The 20,759-nt window shown below is 47.7% G+C and overlaps 1 protein-coding gene across 1 annotated transcript; it reads right to left on the bottom strand.

Moving 5' to 3' along the window:
- Positions 1-3,617: 3,617 nt before the first annotated feature.
- LOC147303100 (uncharacterized) lies at positions 3,618-20,590 on the bottom strand. The gene is made up of 3 exons (XM_086281196.1): positions 20,420-20,590; positions 4,489-4,682; positions 3,618-4,275 (listed from the first exon to the last, which is right to left on the bottom strand). The coding sequence occupies exons 1-3, from the start codon at positions 20,588-20,590 to the stop codon at positions 3,618-3,620; spliced, it is 1,023 nt and encodes a 340-aa protein (XP_086137322.1).
- Between the last annotated feature and the right edge of the window lie 169 nt (positions 20,591-20,759).

The following is a 20,759-nucleotide window of genomic DNA, read 5'->3' as shown; positions in this document are numbered from 1 at the left end:
TGATGATGTCACAGCAGATGGCCCCGCCCCTCGCTCAGCCTGGCTCTGTCGGAGGTTTCTTCCTGTTAAAGGGGAGCTTTTCCTTCCCACTGTCACCAATGTGCTTGCTCACAGGGCTCAAAGGTCTACCTTATAATATAAAGCACCTCGAGGCGACTGTTGTTGTGATTTCAGTTATTAATTAAATGACATTGAATTGAATTAAGCCTTTTAAACAATTGCAACACACAGAGAAGATGACAAAGTGACTGGTGTGAAATGAGTGCAGTCATTTCAGTGAAGCCTCGTTGCCACAGTGGAAAAACTTCTTTCTATTAAAAAAAGAAACCAGCCTGGTCTCTGTGGGGCGAGATTATGGGTGGAAAGGTTTAATGTTGGTACCTAATCAAACTATATGTCATGTTCCTGTAAAATTCATTATATATGATTATATGCAGATGACTGTTCTTCTATTTTACCCACTAAAAAACCTGAAACAGTCATTTAAAGTCCTCTATGTTGTGATGTTAACTAATCTAAGACCTGAATGTGGATCAAGCCAAGTTCATGTTGTTACCCAGGGTCAGAGGTGATGGAGCTGTAACTGTTAAAGGCTCCAACATGGAGAAGTTTCAGAATTATTCCTGTGATTTAAATCCAACAGCCTTGTTGGTAAATAATAATAATAGTAACTTTATTTATAAAGCGCTTTCAAACAAAGTGCTGTACAGCTGCCTAATATCTTGAGGGAGGTTGTTCCACAGAAACGGGGCATGAAAAGTAAAAGCTCTCCAACTGTCTTTGTTCTGGCTCTAGGAACCTTTAGAAGGCCAGAGTCCTGAGATCGGAGAGCACGGGGTGGAACGTAAAGGTGTAAAAGGTCGGAGAGGTATGAAGGTGTCAGTCTGTTTAAAGCCTTGTAGGTGAGCAGCAGGACCTTAAAATCTGCACGAACCTGTCAAGGTAGCCAGTGAAGAGATCTCAGTACAGAGGTGCTCAGATTTCCCAGTTCTTGTTAAAATGCGAGCAGCTGCATTTTGCACCATCTGTGGACCTCTGAAACTTTTCTTTGGAATAATCAAAATGAGTTTCCTGCACAGGAACAGAAGTTTTCTGTGGGCTGAAGGTTCTTGTCTCGATAAAGGCGCTGCGATTTATCGTCAGAAGTGTCGTTCATAATTCTGCTTATTGCTTTTTTATTGTTTTTGTTATTTCACATGTGTTTGTCACAGTTTGAGAGGCGGAGCTTCCAGACGGACAAAACGAAATAACAAAAAGCAAAACTTCGTTTTTTTCAAATGACAAAGTTGATGGGAGTGATGAAACATAAACATACTACACACACAAGAAGACTCAAGCTATGTAATTATGAAATCCAAACATAAATCAGATAGACCTCGGGCCACACTGTGGTATCGATAACAGGCACGGACTCCTCTCCAGCACTGGTTACAGGCTCGGGTTTGTTACAGCAGCAAAGAGAAATCTTTGCAGCACTGGACTGAATTCATTTACACTATCGATCACATAATTGTCCTGAATTGTCCTCAATTGTCCACACACACACACACACGTAGAAAAATATTTAATATACACATCCAGAAATGCATATACTATTATATATTGTACATATATTTATTAGTTTCAGATGTAGCCATTCTTGTATTTTGCTTGTTTACATTATTGTATTTTGCACAACTCTGTTGCTTGTGAAGCTCGCACACAAGAATTTCACTCACATGTGCTGTACCAATGTACCTGCACATGTGATGTGACAATAAAAGTGATTTGATTTGATTTGATTTGAAGTGATTTGAACTGTATTGATTGACTGGAGGATGTTTAAAGCTCTGCTAGGTGTGAAGCAGAGCGGGAATGCATGCTAATGTCCCGTAAGGCGGAGCTACAACTCAGAGGACGCAACATGAACACAAAAACACGAGTTTCTGTCTTCTTCCTCTGTTTAATCAGCTCTGCTGCTGACTGAACGCTCAGTGTGTCAGTCAGTATAACACACACACAGCTCTGTTTGTGTGTGTTGGCCGCCTCCTTATGCAGTCAGAGACGGGCTGGGCTCCACATGACTGACAGTTAAACAAAGGAAAGCTGCTAAAGGTCGTGACCTTCGAGATTCCTCCACATTCATTAAGACAGTCGCTTCACTGAGAATCTTTCTTCACAAACTGAAGCTTGGCCTTTCCTTCTGAGGGCTGTCACGATTCGACCGTACGGATCCCACCAGCCAATCAGCCGGGACGCTTCCTGCCCACATCTCTGGTGGAGTGTTTTACAAGCCCCACAGAGCCCCGAACCTGGGCCCTGGATCCGGTCCTGCAAACGATCGTGGCTCAAGAGTTGGGAGTTCGTCTTGTAATAGGAAGGTTGCCGGTTCGAGCCCCGGCTTGGACAGTCTCGGTCGTTGTGTCCTTGGGCAAGACACTTCACCCGTTGGCTACTGGTGGTGGCCAGAGGGCCCGGTGGCGCCAGTGTCCGGCAGCCTCGCCTCTGTCAGTGCGCCCCAGGGTGGCTGTGGTTACACTGTAGCTGCCATCACCAGTGTGTGAATGTGTGTGAATGGGTGGATGACTGGATATGTAAAGCGCTTTAGGGTCCTTAGGGACTAGTAAAGCGATATATAAATACAGGCCAAACGGACTAAAACCATCAGATGTCTCTCACATAACCAGCATAACCAGGAAAAGTCCTCCATGGGGAGTCAATTATTTATGGAGCACAGCTAAGAATAACTGGGACAGGGATAGCTCAGTAGGTAGAGTGGTGGCCCCATGATTGGAAGGTCGGGGGTTCGACTCCACTGAACAGCTACCCTGAGGTACCCCTGAGCAAGGCACCGTCCCTACACACTGCTCCCCGGGCGCTGCACTGGTGGCTGCCCACTGCTTCACTGGGTGAATGGGTTAAATGCAGAGGAACTATTTCCCTATGGGGACTAACACGCACACTTTACACTTTATAATAAAATGAGATAAATGAGTTTGTAAAGATCAGAATGTTAGTGTAATATTAACCCAGCCTTCATCTGCAGATCTGTCTGTACTCTGAAACTAATAAGGCCACAGTGACAGCAGTGCAGTGATGTAATCCTGACAGAGGGTACAAGCGCCCTCGTCCTGGTGACCAATCCGGCGGAGACGTGCAGTGGAGCTGATGATGGAGCTCTCAGATACGTGCTGATGTCTCTCTTCTCCTTCTATCTCTGCACTTCAGATTGTTATGAAACCCCAGCAGCTCTCCCAGCATGACAAGCAGCCAGCAGCAGATGGAAACCTCACAGTTTCACATGATTGGAGGTTTTTTCCATCTCAGGTTTCTGTTTCTTTTAAAGAGCGGAAGATCGCATCGCACTGCTTTTATTCCACTTCTCAGAGTAAAAATAACTCGCGCAGCCTCTCGGCTCGGCTCACGGTGCGTTTGTGTTTGTGTCTGTGTGCCGGCCCTGACCCCGTTGTTTGAAACCGTCAGAGAATAGAGAGCGAGTGTGTTTCTGCACTGCTCTGCCTCAGTTATAGCACTCATTAAAGGCTAACTGTGTGGATGTGTGAGAGCTGAATACTTCACCGCCTGTAGACACACATTGCTCATGTGCGCATCCACATGTAACACAAAATTTAACCAAACTAAAAAAACAAACGTGACTTAGAGCTGGGCGGAGCTGTGGTGCAAGGATGGATGGATAAGTGGAGGATGGATGGATGAATGGATGAGTAGATGATGGATGGATGGATGGATGGATGGATAAGTGGATGATGGATGGATGGATGGATGGATGGGTGGATAAGTGGATGATGGATGGATGAGTAGATGATGGATGGATGGATGGATAAGTGGATGATAGATGGATGGATAAGTGGATGATGGATGGATGGATGGACTGATGGATAAGTGAATGATGGATGAATGGATGCATGCATGCATGGATGGATGGATGGATAAGTGGATGATGGATGGATGGATGGATGGATAAGTGAATGATGGAAGGATGGATGGATGGATAAGTGAATGATGGATGGATGGATGGATAAGTGAATGATGGATGGATGGATGGATGGATGGATAAGTGAATGATAGATGGATGGATGGATGGATAAGTGAGTGATAGATGGATGGATGGATGGATAAGTGAATGATGGATGGATGGATGGATGGATAAGTGAGTGATAGATGGATAGATGGATGGATAAGTGAATGATAGATGGATGGATGGATGGATAAGTGAATGATGGATGGATGGATGGATGGATGGATGGATGGATGGATGGATGGATGGATGGATAAGTGAATGATAGATGGATGGATGGATGGATAAGTGAGTGATGAATGGATGGATGGATGGATAAGTGAATGATAGATGGATGGATAAGTGGATGATGGATGGATGGATGGATGGATAAGTGAGTGATAGATGGATGGATGGATGGATGGATAAGTGAATGATAGATGGATGGATGGATAAGTGAGTGATAGATGGATGGATGGATGGATAAGTGAATGATAGATGGATGGATGGATGGATAAGTGAATGATGGATGGATGGATGGATGGATGGATGGATGGATGGATGGATAAGTGAATGATAGATGGATGGATGGATGGATAAGTGAGTGATGAATGGATGGATGGATGGATAAGTGAATGATAGATGGATGGATAAGTGGATGATGGATGGATGGATGGATGGATGGATGGATAAGTGAATGATAGATGGATGGATAAGTGGATGATGGATGGATGAATGGATGGATGGATGGATAAGTGAATGATAGATGGATGGATAAGTGGATGATGGATGGATGGATGGACTGATGGATAAGTGAATGATGGATGAATGGATGCATGCATGCATGGATGGATGGATGGATAAGTGGATGATGGATGGATGGATGGATGGATGGATAAGTGAATGATGGATGGATGGATGGATGGATGGATGGATGGATGGATGGATAAGTGAATGATAGATGGATGGATGGATGGATGGATGGATAAGTGAGTGATGGATGGATGGATGGATGGATGGATGGATGGATAAGTGAATGATAGATGGATGGATAAGTGGATGATGGATGGATGTACTGATGGATAAGTGAATGATGGATGAATGGATGCATGCATGCATGGATGGATGATGGATAAGTGGATGATGGATGGATGGATGGATAAGTGAATGATGGATGGATGGATGGATGGATAAGTGAATGATGGATGGATGGATGGATAAGTGAATGATGGATGGATGGATAAGTGAGTGATAGATGGATGGATGGATGGATAAGTGAGTGATAGATGGATGGATGGATAAGTGAATGATAGATGGATGGATGGATGGATAAGTGAGTGATAGATGGATGGATGGATGGATAAGTGAGTGATAGATGGATGGATGGATGGATAAGTGAATGATAGATGGATGGATGGATGGATAAGTGAGTGATAGATGGATGGATGAATGGATGGATGGATAAGTGGATGATGGATGGATGGATGGATGGATGGATGGATGGATAAGTGAATGATAGATGGATGGATAAGTGGATGATGGATGGATGGATGGACTGATGGATAAGTGAATGATGGATGAATGGATGCATGCATGCATGGATGGATGGATGGATAAGTGGATGATGGATGGATGGATGGATGGATGGATAAGTGAATGATGGATGGATGGATGGATGGATGGATAAGTGAATGATAGATGGATGGATGGATGGATTGATAAGTGAGTGATGGATGGATGGATGGATAAGTGAATGATAGATGGATGGATAAGTGGATGATGGATGGATGTACTGATGGATAAGTGAATGATGGATGAATGGATGCATGCATGCATGGATGGATGGATGGATAAGTGGATGATGGATGGATGGATGGATAAGTGAATGATGGATGGATGGATGGATGGATAAGTGAATGATGGATGGATGGATAAGTGAGTGATGGATGGATGGATAAGTGAGTGATGGATGGATGGATGAGTTTAAGTGAGTTAGCATTCACCTCGTCACCTGTCGCCACCTCTGTGTGTCGTATGAGTGTTCATGGACATGGTGCTGGTTTGGGTCAGGGTTGGGTTGCTCTGCTGTGATTGGCTATTATGTTGTTAGAATTATGTGTATAAACACTCATCATACCGCTGACACCATGTCAACAGAATTACTGCTAGAAAAAGACACAACGGAATCACCTCAAGGATATTTGGCATATATACTGGAGGAGCCACATATCAAACCACCAACCTTCCAGTTAGTAGATGATCCGCTCTGCCTCTACCTGATCTACCTCAGTTAGTCACACTTGTACTCCACCTGTGACTAAACCGTTATTAGTTGCAGGTGGAGTTGGCTCCAGGTGATTTATTCACCCACCCAAATATTTTCATTGACCAGTTAACGCTCTCTGTTCCTTCCAGTTACCTGTCTTGGGGTCTTGGGAATAACTTGCATCTCGGTAATCATGAAAACCTTCAGCACAGTTACCCACCAAGCAACAGGACACCCTGTCCTTTAAACAAATCCATAGAAATAAGTCCATGCATGTGTGGCTGTTTGTAATGCTCACCCTGTGGGGTGAAACAGTCATGCTTTACTTTTCCTTTGGATGACTGCACGTTTCGCACAGTCGCCCCTCGCTGCCCGTTTCCTGTCCCCTCTTCCTCAGCTGATGGACCAGAGGAATCAATCCGACTCATGCACGGATAAATAAAAAATAATTAGGCACGTTTTCTGGGAAAGTTGCGACTCGATAATTATCTGTCTGTCACTGTCTGATTGTGATTGGTCCACCGAGGCTGATGCATGATGTAAACAAGTTAATTATTAACCCCTGTAATGAATAATGCAAACACTCTCAGCCTTCATTTGTCAGCTGCTGGAAAACAAAGTCAAACTTTATTCTCCGTCTGGCACGTTTTACCAGGAAGGAGCCATCATAAAACCAGCTGAGCAGAACCAAGAAGGTTTGTGTGCCGACCGCCAGGCCGAGCTTCGCTTCATGAACTCTCCTGGTGTGTGTTCGCCTCTGTCTCAGATCACAGCACGAGACATCACACATCAGTCAGGTGGGATAAGACCTCAGCATTAAAGATCAGCCTCTGAAACCAACGCGGAAGCACCACACCTGCAGTTCCTGTAACGTCCAGCAGGGGCTCCAGCAGGGAGTCAGTCCACATGGGCTCCCAGGTTAACACGTTACAGTCTGATACACAACCTCGTGGTCTAACCCTAACCCTGTGGGAAGGCCTCACACAGGCCTGAGACCAGCTGGTGGGACAAATGAGTCTTCCTGACTGGGGCAGGAGGTTGCTGTGAAACCAGGGATCGACTGTAGTAACCATGTTCAGAGCTGCACTGACTTGGTGCTCTGGTGTAAGAGCAGCACTTAAACGCCTGCTCGTTGTTAAGGTTAAACACACATGTAGGGCAAGCTCACCTGCCAGCAGGCGTAAGATTTTACGCTAGGTGACAAATCATCAACATGTTATGCTTCCAGGCACCCAACACGTTCCTAAATGACGACATCGGAAAAATGAGGAAACATGAGAACCATTTGGAATCAATCCACACTTGTTTGTTTATTTTCCTCAAAGCGCTTTGGAAAACACTGTTTCACGTCACTAACGTGCTGGTTATGGTTAGGGCTGGAATACATGGCTGGAACGTGTTTTACCGTGGGACCGTCATTCTACTGTGGTTCACCCATAACCTGGCGCGTACCTTAAGAACGGCGAAGGTCGCCTTCATTCCTTCGTTCCTCAGGAACGCAGCGGGACGTTACAAATCGTCAGGATGTTACGCCTCGGGAGTGAGATGGGCTCCACCTGCAGGTCTCAGAGGGTCATGAAGCATCACTGGCATCTCTGAGGGAAACAACCAATAATCCCTGTCAGCCTTCAGACACCATGTCACACTGAAACTCAGCTCGCAGTCGTCAAAGCAGCGTCTGCAGGAAGCAGGCAGGAAGACGAGCTTTACTGACTGCAGTGCTGGTTTCAGTATGCCGATGCATGCGATCTTTTAAATCTGGCACTTTTACAGAGAAGACGACAATGAATTAACCCTGCAAGACCCAACCCATCAAAAAATGGCCAGAAAATTCAGATTTTTTGGAACTAAGATGTTTTTCAACCCTTCAACAAAATCCACAATTGTTTTGCTATATAATATTATTATAATTATATAATTATTATACATTTTTTGTATTGCATTTGATACATTGGGCTTTTTTGGCAACGTTTTGTTAACAGCAGTGCTAATTTTAGACAAAAAAAAGTTTTGTACTGATCATGTTGATGAGATAGAGGTCTCAGAAACGCATGTATCAAATATGACGTAAAGGGCATCATAGGGTTAAAACCTTAAAACTGAACCAGCGCTGAGCTGTCCCGACGGCACCACCAAGCCTGAAGTGGTTTTATTAAATTAGTTATTATTCATCTCTGGCTCTCTTCAACAGCGTGTCTTTGTCCCATCTTCAACCAATCACACACATGGCCGCTCCTCCTGCTGGAGGTTTAACTGGAACTGCACTTGAATAGATGCGAGCTGATTGGCTGGTGCTTTTTTAACCTTTCAGGGTTAGTACAACAAAAGAAGGCAAAGCATTACATCACCAATGGCAGCGTATGACATCATCAATACCTGAAACTCGTACCTGTGAATTCAAACCGCCCAACCAGTCAAAGCTGATGGCTGCCCCTCCCTGAACCTGCTCCTCTTCCTGTTAAAGGGGCGTTTGTTTGTGCTTAATTTGGACCCAAGATGAAGACTCCAAGAAAGATTTAAACAAATAAAAGTGAACCTTGATTTAGATGAAGTAGCATGTCCAGGTGGCGGAAGAAAAAAGGGTTCAAAAGGAGTCCAAAGCAGGTAACACATGAGACAAACACTCAGGTAGACAAACAGGAAGTGGCTTAAATACACATGAGGCAAACACTCAGGTAGACAAACAGGAAGTGGCTTAAATACACATGAGACAAACACTCAGGTAGACAAACAGGAAGTGGCTTAAATACACATGAGACAAACACTCAGATAGACAAACTGGAAGTGGCTTAAATACACATGAGACAAACACTCAGCTAGACAAACAGGAAGTGGCTTAAATACACATGAGGCAAACACTCAGGTAGACAAACAGGAAGTGGCTTAAATACACATGAGACAAACACTCAGGTAGACAAACAGGAAGTGGCTTAAATACACATGAGACAAACACTCAGGTAGACAAACAGGAAGTGGCTTAAATACACATGAGACAAACACTCAGGTAGACAAACAGGAAGTGGCTTAAATACACATGAGGCAAACACTCAGGTAGACAAACAGGAAGTGGCTTAAATACACATGAGACAAACACTCAGGTAGACAAACAAAGTGGCTTAAATACACATGAGACAAACACTCAGGTAGACAAACAGGAAGTGGCTTAAATACACATGAGACAAACACTCAGGTAGACAAACAGGAAGTGGCTTAAATACACATGAGGCAAACACTCAGGTAGACAAACAGGAAGTGGCTTAAATACACATGAGACAAACACTCAGGTAGACAAACAAAGTGGCTTAAATACACATGAGGCAAACACTCAGGTAGACAAACAAAGTGGCTTAAATACACATGAGACAAACACTCAGGTAGACAAACAGGAAGTGGCTTAAATACACGAGACAAACACTCAGGTAGACAAACAGGAAGTGGCTTAAATACACATGAGACAAACACTCAGGTAGACAAACAGGAAGTGGCTTAAATACACATGAGACAAAGGGGGAAAGAGAGAGCTGAACAGAATCAAGGGGCAAATCAGAACCGAACACAACACACATCACAAAGAGACACAACAGGGCAGAGACCAGGACACACAAAGACACAGGCAACACAGGATGGGAAACCCTCAAGAACTTCTAACAACGATAAGTACAAACACCAAACATGAATGAAAACACAACCAGAGCAAAGGTGACACTCAAACCTGAGAAACTACAACAAACGGAGAATATCAGTCCAAAATCTAAGACCCACCCAGTCACGCCGTGCTCCCCACAGTCGCCCACAGCATCTGACAGTCAAAGAGACTTTATCCACGGTCTTCTCTGGTTCCTGCAGGATGAAGCTTCCTGCTCACCGAGGCTCGCCGTCATCAGCTCGCTGACCTTTGTTTAAACCCGTCAGCTTTGAATATTCAAATCAAAGCGTTGATTGTCAGAGCTCCTTTCAGCCTGACACATGCTGCTAATTGGCATTCAGGTTAACACGGCTCCCCCGCCGTCTTTGTGCTGTCACAACAGGACATCACAGATGAAATGGCTTTTTTATTCCCCGCAGCCTCCGCCGCACCTTCCTTCACTCTCAGGCCGTTCGACTGGCTGATCTGCTGCCAGTTTTCACAAAGTTTCAAACTCCTTCAGCAAACTTCATCTCTGATTAAGAGTCTGAGGGGATCAGAGCTGCGAGCAGGAAAAACAGCAGCTGGTCATCATGTTTTTTAATAGCTGCTGACCAGAGGTGGGGGGGCTCAAACGCTCCTCTGGTGAGACATTTGGGCAAAAATAAAACAGTGAAGTGTCCCAGCAGCGCTCCGACATGCTGGAACTGCTAACTGTGGAGCGCTAAGGCAAGACATTAATCTCAGATCCAGCAGATGTTTCTGCGGCAGCGAGGAGACAGTTTCCTTCGGCCAGATGTTCTTCTGTGGATGGAATCCATCAAACTCAAAGCAGATCTGTGGGTGCCGCGTTGATGGAAACAGCTCGGAGAGGAGCTGAAGGAATCTGGAGCGGCTCTAAGTCTCAGCGTTTGTCTGCGTTTGGACCCAGAAATGGATAATGACTGATGAGTGGAGCTGAGACAGATAATTAATTGTTCTAATGACGTGTAAAAGCAGCAAACATGGTGCTTCCAGCTGTAGTGTGTGTGAAATCAGCACTAAATGAACCTCTTTGTGCTTCAGGCTCTCAGTGAAAGCCTCGGCTTTGATGTTTTCATGAATCATTTCATCTCCACTCAGACAAAAAAAGACAAAAAGTTCCAAAACTTCTCCACAGGAAGTGCTTCAGATCATTGGCTTTCATCTGAAGGTCAAAGGTCAGTCGGCTCAAAGGCGAGGTCCTCGCAGCTTTGATTGCTGGACGCACGTGTGGTGGACGCCCTCAGGGAGATGTAAGCTGCTGTAAATGCGCTGCGGCGTCCTCACCCGTCCTCCTTCCAGCCATCTCTGCGGCTTGTTGTTGGAAACTTTTGTCCGAGTCTTTCGTCTTCAGCCGTGACTCACAACCAAACTGCTATTTCTGACTGCCTGCTCCGCCGAGACCCAACGAGAGTGACTCATGTATGATTCACGGCGAGATCGAGGTGTTTGCTGGTGAGCGGTGTTCATCCTGCAGCGCGTCCTGGGAACAGGAAAACACACCTCTGCTGCTGAGGGTCTGTGCCGCTGTTTGAAGCAGCGTGAGGAGGAAATCAAACAGCAGAAACTGCTGCTGTTTTTATTTGGCATCTTTAGACTGGATGAATATTTCAGCTGCCCCACATTTTACATCTGAGCATGAAGATCTGAAACGAGCCCCTCGAAGTGCTGCAGCTTCTTACCGGCACACGAAAACAGAACAAAAAGGCCTGAAAGACATCAGTGAGAGTTACACGATCCAGCTGTGAGCCAACAAAGGAGACGGGCTCAGAAACAGCAGGCGAGTTTGTTAGTTTCATTAAGATGACGTCTCTCTTTCTCCGGTCGCTCCAGGTTAGTGCTGGAATCAGGCAGCAGGGAGAGAAGACGGCAGATGTGCCTTTATTTTATTTACTCTGCTGAAAGTCGACCCTCGAGATGAGACTTGGTGTGGCCCTGCAGAGAGCAGTGAGAGCTTCAGGACTCTCAGCATCAGCAGGTAAAGCTGTGTGGAGGGCTGAGACCTGTGCTGATATGACTCCAGGGTTATATGTAAGAGCCTCCTCTAAGCTGCAGGTCAGTGAGGACGTGAAATTAATTTGGGTTGGTGACGTGCAGTTCCTCTAACGTCCAGCAGGGGCTCCGGCATGTTACAATGTCCACTTTAATTCAAAAGCAGAATTATGGATGGTGTTCGGACTGGAGCTGCTGAGGTCACACTTTTCCATTCAGAGGGACTCACATTTCCAGAAAGTTCCACTCAGGGCGCTGTGAGGTGGAGCACATTAAAGGCCTTCGTGCCCCGCCCTCCTTCCTAACCGCAGCGCTCTGTGAGTGAACTGTGAGGCGTGTCACATTCAGGAGCACGCAGGCCTTCACCAACGCTCAATTATTCAGCAGCGTGTTGTTGGACCTGTGTGTCTGTGTGTGTGTGTGTGTGTGTCTGTACGTCTGTGTGTGTGTGTGTGTGTGTCTGTACGTCTGTGTGTGTGTGTGTGTGTGTGTGTGTGTGTGCTTCCTGCTGTCAGGGCATTACAAACAAGTCTAAAGTTACCTCAGAGACATAACAGGATGTGACAGGCAGGAGCAGAGGCTGCTGTCCCCCTGCAGGAAGTGTCCCACAGGACTACGTTTCCCTACCTGAGTGTCTGCAGCTCTCCTGGAGCAGCTCTGGAGTAGTTAGTTCAACAAACTCCGTATTCGTCCCCCTCAGTGCTCTGTGACATCACAGAGATCCTCTGATCAGGTTTGACCCTGAAGCTGCTCGCTTCTGTTCACAGATGGACATCGCTGTGGTGATGGACATCGCCATCTTGGCCGCAAACATCAGATGTGATGAGGCACACTGATTGGCTGCTGGCATGTGACCGACGGCTCATGAGCCAATGAGCATGTGGTTCATAGATGGATTTTAAAACGTGGTGTGACCACAATAACAGACTCGAACTTAATTCAGTCTGACCCAAAGCGAGTGAGCGAACCCACGAACAGAGAGGTCAGAGGTCAGAGAGTCTTCTCGCAGCCACAGCTGTCGCCATCTACTGGCCATCAGTCAGACTGCAGGATAACGCGTGCTGATGCTCTAACGGAGGACACGAGTCCACATGTGAGACTGACTCACCCCCACAAGCCTCTGCTGGGCCATCCACATAGACTGTATGTTAAAGATGGACACAACGCCACGCTAGCTGGATGTTAAGTACCGGCGGCAGCGCGTGAGGCGCCTCATGCTGGAGGCGAGCACATTTACCTGAATCCAACCAGTTCATGTCTGAGTGGAACCCACTCACATTCATGGCTTCAGGTATTGTGTTGACTGGTATGTTACCCACCCACTGCCTGTGTGTGTGCGTGCGTGTGTGTCTGTGTGTGTTTGTGTGTGTGTGAGAGAGCAATTAATACAGGACAACGTAAGGCTGTCGTTGGGTGTGACTCCACCTCCTGCGGCAGTTGGAGATTGGTACACGTGGTACACACCTGTGGTGGTGCCACTGCGGAGAGCATGCTGAACCTGTAGGGGGCGCCTGCAGCATACCTGCATGTTTCCTGTTGTGTGTAATAAACTAATGAAGTCGTTAGGAAGGACGAGGAGGAGGAGGCGCTCGCTGTGAAGATGTCATCTAACACTTCAGCGACTCTTCACTAACTTTTCCAAACAGGCAGAGAGGGCGGAGCAACAACGTGTCCACCCACGCTTCTGTGCAACAACAAGCAGCAGATCATCAGTGCTATCCCACAGGTCTGCACGGCACCGCAGCATCTTTGTAACTGACTCAGCACTGAAGCTTCACACCTGCACTTCCTCTGACATCCAGCGGAGGCAGCACAGAGTCATGGACTCCATGTTAAAATGAACACGTTTATAGCCTGACACAGAGACGTGCTGCAGCTGTGCTCACGTCCTACGTTTCCTCTACGCTCCACACATACGTGTTTATGAGACAGCCATGTTTACAGCTGACACACAGGCAGTAAAGTGTGTCGCGCTCCGTAACACTAGGCAGAAAACTTTTTTGTTTTTGGCAAGAGAGGCAGGAGGAGTCAGAGGTTGATGCTGGGATAGATGGAGGTAGACGATGGGCTGCGGCGCCCCCTAAAGGGAAGTGGAGTGGAAGCATGTTTGGGTTGGTGCTGGTCAGCTCCGCCCACTTCGATGGCTTCAGGTCGTCTGTGTTTAAGATTTCTGAGTGTGTTGTATTAAAACCCGATTCTTTGATCCCCATAATAGAACAGAGAAAACATTTTATATTTAATTCTTTATTCAATCATCTTCCAGAAGAGAGAGAGCCCTGCACAGCCCAATGCCAGCTGCAGGATCTCTAACATTAGAATCTAAGAACGTCTCACATACAGGTGTTATTTTGGTACACGTCACACATAGTTTCAACAACTATGTTACAAGTTCCTCTTTTCAGTCTGGCTGAGCACTTAGTTTGTGAGTCAAAAGTGGCCTTGCTTTACAAACCTTCATTATTAAAATACATACAACGAAATAAGCACTAAGAATATATTAATTGCATGACAGTTGCCAGACGGAAGCTCCGCCCACTCACAGCTGCTTGGTGCCCTGACGTGTTTTTAAGGTTTTCTGGAGTCAAACCTGTCCCTGCTTTCCTGTTGAAAGTGTTTCGGGACTGGAGCCGCCGCCTCCCGTCCATCTGCAGAGGCGAGCACTCAAAGTGAAGACGTTAAATGTCTCCAAACATGCCTGCAGCGGATCTTTAAATACTTAACAGCAATTAATGCATAATTGATTAATAGCTGTCGTCCCCATCCCACGTGATAGCTTAGTATTAGCTGTTACCCGCTAATTAAGCTGTGCTGATTGGTGATCTTCCTCCTGCTCTCTTCCTCGCTCCTTTTCTTTCTTTCCTAATCTCTCTGTAATGAGAACAGATGGAAACCATCCATGGAGGATGATTGGAGGTCAAAAGCTTTGCTGCCGTGGTTACCGTCACCCAGGTAACAGCATCACTGCCTTCTCCCAGCTCTTCTCCTCCTGAGTGTATTCCCCCCTTTCCTGTTCCTCCTCCCTCCCTCGCGTCTTTGTTTGACCTCCTGTCACATCTTCTTTTCTTCCTCCTCACTCCATCACCTGCTTAGCGTTCTCTTATCCTGCTTGTTTTGCTGCTGGCTTTTGTCACCCACCTCCTCCTTCATCCGTCTCCTCTTTTCTCCACCGCCTCCTCTCCATCACCCTGACGACTCTGCTGATGAATCCAGGACAGAGACTGATTACAATCTCCCATTAGCAGTGTGGAGGAGTGGTTAATGGAGAGCGGGAGCAGCGGCGTCTGATGCGAGGCCCTCAGCATGCTGATAACGGACTGGATCATGAAGCCACTTACATTCAGCATCACTCCTGGATCTCAGACTGATCCAGCTACAGATCAGGCCACATTTACTTTGACATTAACAGCTGCCAGGTTCAGCTAAGACACGAGAAAGTGCATTTACATGAATGCAGAGTCCCAGACGGCAGACCGGACTGTTGTCCGTGTGGCTTTTGGTCCTCGATGCCTCAGACGGGCACGAGGCTGTGACGCTGTTCACAGCACAGAGGTTGGATTTCTGCCAGCACGGGAACATTAAAATGATGCAGTGTCACGAGTGGTGCTGTGGGGCGGGTGGGGGTGTTAGGATTCCTAAACCAGCAGCTGTGGCGCTCCTGCCATCGCTCTGGTCTTTGAGCTCCTCTGCAGGAGGCCCGTGAGGGCTCTAAACTTTCCAGACGCAGCGAAGCTGCTCCTCCGGGCGTCTGTGACCGTGTGGTGAACAAATATTTGACTCGAGCTGCGATGCTTCCTCGGTCACAGTACTTCAGCAAACGGCTCCTGCGCCGAACAACAAACCACGGCGAACAATGACGGCGCTAAACAAGCCGGCGAGCTGCTCTTTCAGGGACTCTCAGCCTGCTGGGAGCTCGTTTGTAAAGAGCCCACAGTGGCTCATAAATAATGGAGGCTGTGAGTTTCTCACCAGCAACGAGCAAAAGCTGCAGTTAAAGCTGAGCTGTCAGGGATCTGCAAACTGCAGCAGCCTCACACACACACACACACACACACACACACACACCCTCAGTGTCTCGGGTGGGCCTCACCTGCAGCGACACATTCAGGTCCCCACGTGATGGTCTGCTCACCCAGAACTGTGAGCGGCTCGAGGACCGGAGGTGGCTCAGGAGAAGCAGAGATCATAATTCGCTGAGTCGAGGTATTGATCCGAGGACCCCGCAGATGTAAAGCACGTCTGGTCCTGAAAACAGAACGTATCAGCTCGAAGGTCAAACTGCGATAAAAGGCAGAAAACGGGCAATAAAAGAAAAGTCGATGCAGCCGGTGAAGCTGTTAAACTTTCTGTAAGGTCAGAGTGTGAGATCAGTCATGTGTAAGCACCAATCACCTGCTGACCTTTGATTTTACAGATGCATGAAAACAGAACATGATGCGTCCTCGGTCACACTCTACATTTCATTATAAGCAAAATTATGAATAATGCAGCTAAACCACATCTGAAGCTTCTCACTGCTTTAACAAACTCCAGCAAACATCGAGTTTAAAGTCGAGCTCAAACTAAACAGGACGTAACCTGAGTGTGTTTGCACTTTATCAAACAGATAAAGATAATTACATGACACCATTATAAACAACATTTCATAAAAAGCTAAACGAAGTATTTACATTTGAAATCAAACCTGGTCTAAACCAAACGAGCTGCTGGAGCTAACGTGAAACCAGGACACTGTTCCCCTTCAAAATAAACATATTTGTTGTAATGGTAAGGCAGGACTTTTACTTTGAAGGTGAATGTTCTCTGTTTCCAGTTTTTCAGTTTCACGAGTGGTGGGTGACGAGTTTGTGACCACGCTGCAGATGCAGATGGTTGCTAACCAGTCACATCAGTTTGAAGTTTGCACTGTGGAGGAAAGGTGAGTTCAACTTTTCTACCACCTGTGCTGCTGTGAGCCAATCAGATCACAGAATAAAGAGGCTGTGGTGAGAAACGTCAGCCAGCCGACTTCATGCTAACATGAATGAGCTTGCCTTCTGATTGTTGTTGCTATGCCAACTGCAGCAGCAATGATGCCCCACCCCCCGAACTGTCAGGTGTGGCGTCCTGTGTTTGATGATGTGCTCTCTGTGGCAGGTGAAACAGGCGTGTGAGTGGAAGGCCCGCCCACAGATCATAACCTCACAGATCTCACTGAGCAGCAGCCAGAACTCAAACTGATAGTCCACACACGCCGACGTTTACGTGCTGCGAAGACGAGTCGCCCCTGAGAAATCTGCCAGCTACCAAACGGGACTCACACCTGATGACTGACGTCCTCGTCAGCCTGGAGGAGCATCAGGAGCTCCAGGTGATAACCTCCAGGGAGGCGGGTCAAACTGAGCCATCCAATCAGAGGTTAAATCGGCACGTTGAAGTCCCTCCCCTCCTTCAGGCTGTGAAGGAGGAGTCACCGCAGCGTGGCCTGTGTTTCCGATGGCGGGTTGGGGTTTATTAAAGCGAAGCCGGCGGCCAGCTAGGGAACGACCGCCAATCTCCTGTCATTAGAATTCACTGGCAGCATATGATGAGGCCATATGGGCTATTAACAAACCCAACCTCTCTGCAGGCGGAGGGGTGGAGGGAGGGGAGGCGGAGTGACCGGGCCATATGGATGAGGAAGGCGTAAAATCACAGAGAGACGGAGGTAAGGATGATCTGGCACATCTTCACGGGCAGCTAGCACATCCTGTTAGCATTAATTATAAAAGCACACTAAGGGCCTGGGTGGGTGCTCGGAGGTGTGAGCACCTCCAGGAGACGGCAAGAGGAGCCAGAAATGATGGAGGGATGAGGAGGGTCTTCAGGTGGTGTGATGCACCCTCGGGTGGCCATGTTGGAGGTGGTTAATTAGCTCTGAACAGCTGACGCCATTCCACGCTGTGAGCTGCAGGAAAGACTTGGTCAAATAATCCCAGTGGGAGGAGCTTCAGCACGGTTTTAACCCTCACTTCCTCACTTCCTGCACAGGACTCCAACAGGAAGCTTCCAACATGTCACCAGATATTAGTAATAATAATAAACGAGGGGCGGTTTGTGCTGCACATCAGCATTAATGTGTTTTTACTTCAGTGTGTCTGACGGCAGGATCTCCATCCATCAAACACAAAGAATGAACTTTAACGCCCGTGATGACATTAAGAACTGCACTAATGCAGGAAACTCATTTCAGAGACAGTCATGAAGCACAAACGACATAAAAATCACACAAAATAAAACCAGTAAAATCAGATGGTGCACGAAAACAGAAACACGAAAATATGAACTCAGCTTTATTGAAACAGCATTAAATCACAACAACCGTCACCTCGAGCTCATGTAAAGAAACAGGAAGTGATGTAGTCTGTGAATGACAGGTGACACTAGGTCATGGGCATAAATCAGGAGCTCAGTTTAAAGGTGAACACAGCTGCAGCTGCAGGTTAAACAACCACCAGAGTCTAACTGTGTGAACAGTTAAATACTCTCAGCTGCTTTAACGCTTCATCCACACGTGAGCTCTGGCTAGGAGTCTTACCTGCAGGGTGCAGGCACACGGTTACAGAGGGAGGGGACGTGCACAGTAAACAGGTGGAAACAGGCTTATATGCACCTGTGAACAAACACCGGCTGAAGGAGCCACAGTCGGTACCAAGGTCAGAAAATACTGAAGTGTTACTAATGCAGAGGAAGAGTGTGACCAGCTGCTGAGGGCAGGACGTTCACTGTCACAGAGATGAACACAGCAGCTGGTTTGTGGGAGTGTGTGGAAACAAGGCGGAGGCCGGTCAGCCGGTTAAAGGGTTTGTGTTTGAGAGCGCCGCAGAGCCGCGTTAGCATTATCGGAGCCGGGAGCTGCTTTTGTTTCCTGCGTGCAGTTGGATTGGGTGACGCGGCGTCTGTGCAGCAGCTGATGTTTGGAGCCTCGGCGGAGCGACGTGTCGCGAGCAGCAGCCAGAATCATCCGTCAGACGCAGAGAGGGATGGAGTCAGGGACGAGGCTTCGACCATCTGGACCGTTAGCGCGTCAGAATGCAGAGGAAGTAACGGAGAGACGTGCCCGTGGACGACGCCGCGCTCACAAAAGGAGACCGAAACTAAAACTCGGGGCCTGTTTTCTGCTGGTTTCTAACAGGAAGCAGAGAAGTCTCGCACATATGGAGACAAAATGTCTGGCTCGCTTGTTTGGCTCAGAGGAACGGCGGCAGTGCAGGCGAGAATGCCTCTGATTGGTTTGGTGCTGACAGGAAGTGGAGCTGCTCTGTGTTTAATCTGTTTAAATCATCCCCGTCCTCCCGTTACTCCAGAAATGTGATGTCAGCGCCGGCACACAGCTGGGTCTGCCCAACCCACCAGAATGGCTAACGCTGAGGTTAGCATAGAGGCTAGGTGGTTCACAGATCACACAGACAGTAGGGACTCAAAGGTTGTCCTGTCATCACCGTGCAGAACCTCGTTCAGAAAAGCATTATGGGTAAAGCCTGCTGAGGACCTCCTCATTCTCCTCCTGCAGAGCGAGGGATGAACGAGAGGAGCGCCATCTGTGGGAGAGGTGCATGCTGGGAGGAGCAGATTGTAGGGAGGGAGGTGGGAGAGAGACCGGAGTGAACAAAGGTGGAGATCAACATTCAACAGATTCCACCGAACAAACCTGAAAACAGCGAGACAGGAGAGGTGACATCACACCTGCGTCCAGCGTTTAGGCGTTCATGACCGTGATCCAGGGGGGCGGATGGACGTGGACTTCCTCTCAGCAGCGGTGAAATAAGATACAAGCGCTCTGATTGGCTGGAGCCGTAAACTGTCAGACTGGAGAGCGAGACTGAAGCTGGTTTGATAAAAGAAACTGACCTTTGACCTCCCACAGTGGCTTAACCAGACTTCAGTCATTCTTGGCCTGGCGAGCATTTAGTTTGCTTTGTGCCGCCCAGTAACCACGGTTACCGCTCCACCTCCAACATGAAGCCCTGACCTTTGAAACCTTTCGAGCTGCTTTAGTCGCACCCTGAACACGGCGCCCTCTCCCACCCCGACGCTCAGCGCTCCCACTCAGCGTCACACTCGGTGGGTTACGGCCCCGTTATGTTTCTTTATTCTCTTATCCAGCACAGCAAAGAACGAGGACAAGCACAGAGCAGGCAGAGCGCTCACAGTGGAACAAAGTTGGGGTCAGGGTGGAGGCTGCTGCAGGTTAAAGACTTTAACCCCACCCACTAACACCCCGCTACACCTGCACCACACAGAAACACCACTGACAGGAAACATCATAAATACATGAATTTATTTATTATGATGTTGACACCATACTGCCAGCTGTCCTCAGGACAAGGCCACGCCCACTCCAGAGAGCGTGACGGGGGGGGTTCATGATGGCTGCTCCTGTCCTCACCTGTGGGCACAGGGTGGAGGCTCACAGGTGGAGCGAGCAGACATAAGCCTCTGTGAGGGCTCATGCAGGAGCTTTTCAGCCCCATTTTGGACGTCTCACTTTCCGTGTACTTACCTGCACAACTGCGTTGAGTAAATCCACCCCACGGCGGTCACTCGCAAACACGAGGCCGTGTGACCCGGTGTTTGTAGTGACGGCGCAGCAGACAGGGACCGCTTGGCTCTCATTACAGCAGCGGGTCAGAGTGGGCTCGGGGGACTGGGCGGGTCGATAGCAGGGCGCCATCCGGAGTTCATGGAAATAAATGGATTACACCCAGCACTGCGTTGAGCACGCTCAGTCTGAATCCACCTAAAAGAAACTGTGGAGGCGGGGCATGGAGGAGGGGCATGGACGTCCATCGCCGCTGCTGTTAGAAATGTGCTGCTGGACCCACCAAGGAGCAGAAGGAGTC

The sequence above is a fragment of the Aulonocara sp. 'chitande type north' Nkhata Bay genome, linkage group LG22, assembly GCF_057382095.1.
Source record: "Aulonocara sp. 'chitande type north' Nkhata Bay isolate Kocher_YH1m ecotype deep benthic linkage group LG22, A_spYH_male_GT1.1, whole genome shotgun sequence".
Taxonomy (NCBI): Eukaryota; Metazoa; Chordata; class Actinopteri; order Cichliformes; family Cichlidae; genus Aulonocara; species Aulonocara sp. 'chitande type north' Nkhata Bay.
This window is presented reverse-complemented; position numbering and strand designations above follow the sequence as displayed.

Coding starts and splice junctions, on each gene's coding strand:
- LOC147303100 (XM_086281196.1), bottom strand. CDS start 20,590: ATGGCGCCCTGCTATCGACCCGCCCAGTCCCCCGAGCCCACTCTGACC. Junction 4,683..20,419: donor TACTCAACGCAGTTGTGCAG/GTAAGTACACGG, acceptor TCACTTATCCAT/CCATCCATCCATCCATCCAT. Junction 4,276..4,488: donor TCCATCCATCCATCTATCAT/TCACTTATCCAT, acceptor TCTATCATTCAC/TTATCCATCCATCCATCCAT.